The sequence below is a fragment of the Vollenhovia emeryi genome, unplaced genomic scaffold (assembly GCF_000949405.1).
Source record: "Vollenhovia emeryi isolate VEMERY1.0 unplaced genomic scaffold, V.emery_V1.0 DF939175.1, whole genome shotgun sequence".
In the NCBI taxonomy this organism is placed as follows: domain Eukaryota; kingdom Metazoa; phylum Arthropoda; class Insecta; order Hymenoptera; family Formicidae; genus Vollenhovia; species Vollenhovia emeryi.
In genome coordinates this window covers 388,885-395,112 of record NW_011967191.1, presented here as the reverse complement: position 1 = coordinate 395,112, position 6,228 = coordinate 388,885, and the positions used below count along the sequence as shown (strand labels likewise).

At 38.0% G+C, this 6,228-nt stretch overlaps 1 protein-coding gene across 1 annotated transcript; it reads left to right on the top strand.

Moving 5' to 3' along the window:
* Positions 1-4,296: 4,296 nt before the first annotated feature.
* Positions 4,297-6,219, top strand: LOC105563440 (THAP domain-containing protein 1-like). Its single transcript, XM_012015042.1, has 4 exons — positions 4,297-4,313; positions 4,638-4,800; positions 4,901-4,991; positions 5,372-6,219. The coding sequence occupies exons 2-4, from the start codon at positions 4,645-4,647 to the stop codon at positions 6,136-6,138; spliced, it is 1,014 nt and encodes a 337-aa protein (XP_011870432.1). The 5' UTR covers positions 4,297-4,313; positions 4,638-4,644; the 3' UTR covers positions 6,139-6,219.
* Positions 6,220-6,228: the final 9 nt, after the last annotated feature.

The window sequence follows — 6,228 nt, the reverse complement described above, 5'->3', positions numbered from 1 at the left end:
TTCTTGTCCGTTAACTGACCTGTCCGTCGCGTATGTATTTATTATTAATTTTCTTAATTAAAAAGTTTTTTTATCTGTTCAGTGTAATACGTTATTCGAGCATTAATTATGTATCGTACTCGTAATTTAAACAGTTTAATAAATTACCAGTTTATGCACCGAGAAGTGTCTGTTTAATTAACAAGGCAAAAAATAATTACGACAATAATTTTCCTTTTTTGGCGAAATTAAACGCGCTATGGCTACGGATACGCTTCAAGTAATCAATTCGAATAAAAGTAAGTAGTAACGAACCCACGTAAAATTATTTCGTCAGCGCTCGCGTCTTCCTTTCTGGAAATTGTATAATTACTAACAAGCGAGTCGGCTGTTTCAGACTTGGTTTCAGTAATAGTACGTAAAATGTTTTCACAATTGAGAAGTTTATTTAAACTACACGGTACATTCTGTGCCACTCGAGGCACTCGGAGTTCTAAGTCCGTCGAAGCCCGTTATCGGGTATGTGACGAGACATCATTAAGATTCCGTGCGTCGGTCTCAAAACCAACTGGCATTTGTTCTTTGTGTGAGATAGAAAAGGGCACCACACCCGAGGCTGGCGTTTTGCCCATGTAGACACGGCGACCGATAAAAAAGAAACTTCCGTCTGCATCGAAGAACTAATTGTAATAATTCTTTAACGCGCCGTCATTCGCGCTGTTTCAGCGTCGATAATAACAGAATAATTCACGCTTGAATAATGAATGAACGTTGATAATAGATTTAGGAGTAGCGTAATAATTAGCGTTACACGATGCAACTTCCTGTTCAGCAATAGAAATGAGATATTTCTCATCGCAAGATCAAAGCTAATATTACATTTGTCGTGCGACAAATTTTTCAAGAAGGTCGATTGGCCGCAGAATAGAGAAGTTCTTGAGTCTCTAGAACTTTTCTATTCTGCCCTCGGTAAGAAATGATTCGTCGAAACGACGTCGATTCGACAAATTACGGCAGATTTTTCAAGCGTGTTGATTGACTACAAGCTAGAAAATTTCTAGATACACGAGAACTTTTCAATCCCGCGGCCAATCAACACACTTGAAAAGTTTGTCGTTCGACAAATGTAATATTAGCCTGACAAGTATTGTACATTACGCGATATAACAGTTGCGAGATTTCGGCCTCGATCTTTATAAGAGTTCATCTTTCGACGATAAGAGATGGCGTTTCTATGATTTGCCGTTATTTAAAAAAAAAATCTTCACAGTAAATCGCGATAAAGATAGAATAAGTTGACCGCGGGAATAATCGGAGAAATCGGGAGACAAACGCGGACAAACAATTCCGTGGCCGGTGTAAAAACAAACGAAACGAATTAAGGACAAATGGCCGGCGGAATTATGAAGGGTTTCATATTTGCCGCATCGCAATTACGTCTCGTTCGAGAATGACGGGCGCCGCGTTTCGTCGCCTCTGGAAGCGGTCGCGACTGCAGGAGGATCGGAAAGGCCTCCGCTATTCTATATGAGAATCTTAGCTCGTTTAAGGTAAGTAACTGCCACGCAAAAACTGGACATTCCGCTGGTGTTTGTCCTTTTTTCATTCCACCCGTGTGTTTTGCCCCTACCCACTTTTCATCGCTTCGCTTGAAGAGCGATGGTGACACTTCAGCCTCCGCTAGATGCACGATGTATATAATCCCGATGCAATCATCTAAAAATATGTGTGCGCGCGCCCGTGTGTGTGTGTGTGTGTGTGTACAGGTTTGTAAAGCTGTTAAGAGATAATTATCGTGTCGCGAGTGCGCGAGAAGCGCAACTCAAAATGCAACAAAAGAAGAAACACTGACACAAGGTTATAGACACTTCCAACTTAAGATTATTCATACTTGAGTGTTTGATTGAATAAACTGGAGGGAATTTAGAGTTTGCTGTGAAATTGAATAGTTTTCCAAAGTTTCACGAAGTAAGAAATCAAGAAATTGTATTTACAGTGAAGTCTCGATTTAATTGAGGAGAGAAAGTACCCCGTTGAATCGAGAAAAGTACACTGAGAGAAAAAAGTGTTGAATCAAGAAATATTTCTTGATAATATACAATAATAGTTTTACAAAATTGCATTTCTGCAGTTATCATCCATGCTCTAATATTGTCTTCTTGTTCCTATCTTTAGCCGCAGTATTTGCGAGAGGGCGTTAGCGTACGGTGTATTTTTCAAATCACGCGAGCATGTATGTATTGCATGTATACAACTTTCGGTCTTACAGTATTGAATTCGATAATAAAAGAGAATGCGCGAATCTTGGTTTTGTTTCGATCAAGACCGCGCTAACAGTCGCACGTAAAAAGATTATAATATTATATTCTTTAAAAATCACGATAGAAATATCCAAAATACATTGTTTATTGTTAGATTCAAATCTTTAGAAAAGCACCCGATAAATGTGCATATTTAAGCGTCACGTAATTAATTTGCGTGAAGAATTATTTAACGCCAGTAATTGATTGACCAATGTAGAGAATTGCTCGGCGACGCTCGGCCGGCAAATTCTAATTAAAGAAATTCATTGCGTAAAATATTACCTCAGCCAGGATTTGAAACTGGACCTCCCTACACTCTAGGCGGACGTCTCACCAATTCGACCACCGAGGCACGTCTAACATGCGTCAGTGGTCGAATTGGTGAGACGTCCGCCTAGAGTGTAGAGAGGTCCAGTTTCAAATCCTGGCTGAGGTAATATTTTGCGCAATGAATTTCTTTAATTAGAATTTGCCGGCCGAGCGTCGCCGAGCAATATTCTACATTGATAAATAATTTAAATGATTGTAACAGTTAGGCGTAACGGAGCATTGCGTACATCAGATATTTCAGGTATTTTGTTAAATGTAGTAAACTCGAGATAATTAAAAATTTTATTATATCATATAGCGTACGAAAAGTAGTCGTCGCGACTGGATTCTCGCGAAAACGACTAATTAGGCAAATAGGAACTAAATAATTAAATTAACTCACTTTACGGTCGCTTCGCCTCCCCGGATCTCCTCTTCCTCCTCCGCCTCTCGTACCGCCTCATGGCTGCTCCTTCGCTCGCTCGTAATTAACACTCGCGAGGTTAACTGAGATCGCGCACTCGCTAATCACCAGAGTTCAACGGTCGCACGGCGCTCTGTACGGCATTCCCGGCGTTAATCGCGCTGGCGATTCGCGCTTTGTTGTGCGCCACACCGGAGGAATCGACGCGAAGGTTAAAGTATGGTCGCGCGAAGCGACGCGACGGACCGCTGCCGCGAGTCTCGAAGAACGGCGGAAATTCGAACGTCGCGCGACTAACTTCGCGCCGCGGTGATGCTGTACCTCCTATTATTATCATAGTATAACTAATAGGTCCACTCTCTGCCGGCTCTTTTGATCTCTGCGGTCCCGATCACGTGGTATTCCGCCATACACCTGGCAGGATCCACCCAGTGAGAAATGATTCGTCGATCGGCGTCGAAATGATGTCGAATCGACGTCAATTCGATCGACGGTGTCGATGTCGATTCGACGTCGTTTCGACGTCGATCGACGAATCATTTCTCGCTGGGCAGCGACGTGTGTGTGTGTGTGCACTATAGACGTAGTAAATATAGACTGAGGCCGGTGTATGCCTAGTCGATTCTTATTTCAAAATCATCTTGAGGCCGGTATTCATAGTCCATTCAACATTGCACTTGAGATAATTTTGAAATAAGAATCGACTATGAATACCGGCCTATGTGCTAGGGACCCTCCAATCAGAGTCTGGCCATAAGGAAGCGCGCTGTCATTGGTCCGCCATTTTCCGTCAATTCACGCCAGTTTTATAAAAGCGGTAATTATTCAGTTTAGCCTCCCTCGCTTCCAAAATCGATGAAATTAGGCTCATTCGACGCGTTTTCGCTTGAAACGGAAAAATCTGGCAGAAAAAAAAGTGTTGCTTTGTTCCACAAAGCGAAATATTAAAATTATTAAAGTTGACCACTTATAGGGTTAGAAAGTTAGAAAGAAACCTATCGTACCGACGAAATGCACAGTATTTTCTGCTTTACTAACTGCAGAGTGAGATAGCATAATAAAAATGTAGAGTACCTCTAGTGAGAGTATGGACACCGTTAGTCGATTTTTGATTGGCTCTTTGATTCGCCATTTGTAACAGGGCAAAGTTTGATCAAAAGTAAGATTTTTGCAGAAATTGTGGTTCAAATCTTGCTTTTGATCAAACTTTTCTGTCTCGGGGTCGAGTCAGAAAATCGAAAACGCTAATAGATTCATGGGACAATCAGGGGCACTCAATTTGTTTACTATCATATTTTGTAAGTTTTACAATGATATATTTAATATTTTAATGTAATTATAGAATATATTATTAATAATAAAGCTTGGAGTTTTTAATTTAATTATTATTTTTTATAGTTACTTATCAACATTAAATTGCATATAATTAACAATCCTAACCTTAAACTAAACATATATTGACTGTGATCTGGTATTCACTGTCAATCTAAAAATTTGTACAAAAGGTAAATTTTCAGTTCTGGCAGTGAAATATGCAGATCAGATTACATACGTACATACATATATACATGCATACATATCTTACATACATACACATAGAAAACATTTAATATTTGTTTAAGGCACAAAATGCCGAGTTGCTCAGCACAAAAGTGTTCTAATTCGTCGAAAAAACATTTTAAAATGTGTATGTTTCCATTTAATGATCCAAAAAGATGTGCAATATGGATATCTAACGTTAATAGAGAAAATTGGACACCAAATAAATATTCGGCGTTGTGTCAGGTATAATTATTTAAACATAATTATAATTTTTTAAGGAAAATTATTTATATTAATATTTGTGAAATTTGTGAAATTTTTAATTGGTAATATGAATGTATAGGTACAATATTTTGCCCCTGAAATGTGGGAAAATCGTCAGGATCTATTGAAACTGAAAAGAAATGCAGTGCCAACTTTGTTTGGAGATACAAGTAAGTTTTATTTATTTTGCTTTTTACATGAGTTTCCCAATTTTTTATCATGAAAAAGTTCTTGTGCATGGACGTAAGAATATATGGACGGAGCGTAATGTAGGATTTAGGACGAGGGGACTCAAGCGAGCGCGGTGAGGGGAAATTGGGTGGCGGCCACCGTAAAACCGTGGTGGCGACCATATGTGATGACTAGGTGATTGTAAGGACGCCTCGTGATGACTACTTTTCCCCTCACTGCTCTGGCTCGGCCCCCGCTAACTTACACTCCGTCCATATATTCTTACGTCCATGTTCTTGTGTAATAATTGTCTTCTACAATTTCTGGTAACATAAAAATAAATAAATATTTTATATCTCATGAATAAAAATATTTATAGTTGCAAAAAAAGATATAGTTGAAACTGCCGAAACACCTACTCTAGCTACTATTGAAGAAGACATTACAATATTGGATAATAGATCTATATCACCAGCCAATATAAGTGATAATGATAAGGACAGTGAAATACATTCTAACAGCATAGATACATCTGAAAGAAAAGAATTAATGATAGAAGAGAACACTTCTAGTTCGTGTACTGACAATTCAGAATCTTTAAAACGACAAATAGAAAAGTTGCAAAAACGTAATGTGAAATTAGAGCAGATTTACAGAAAAACTAAGAAAAAATTAAAAAATGCGGAATATAAAATTAAACGTCTTAACGAAAAGGTAAATGGGAATCAGAGTAATATAATCAAAGCATGCCGTAAAGTATTGAACACTGATCAATTACAATTATTAACAAGAAACTATAAAAAGATGCCAGTTTGGAGTAATAAGACTATCGAAAAGGCACTAAGATTCCAATTTACCTGCGGTCGTTCAGGGTATGAAGAATTACTTCGTCATATGCCTTTACCCTCTTTACGAACTTTAAGACGACGACTGCAAAATTTAAAATTTAATAGCGGAATTTTGAAAGAAATTTTTGAATTTCTGAAACTTAAAATAGCCTGTTTCAAAGATAAATTAGATAAACATTGTATACTAGTATTAGACGAAATGAGTATAACTCCATCCGAAATATTTGATACTTCGACAAATACTTTTATGGGTTACGCAACATTAGGTAACCATGACAATGAAAAGAATCCCAGATAACACAAGCATTTTCTACGAATATTCTATAAATATTTTTCGGGAATATTAGAATATACTCAGAATATGCTAATAAGATGGAAATAATGTTGT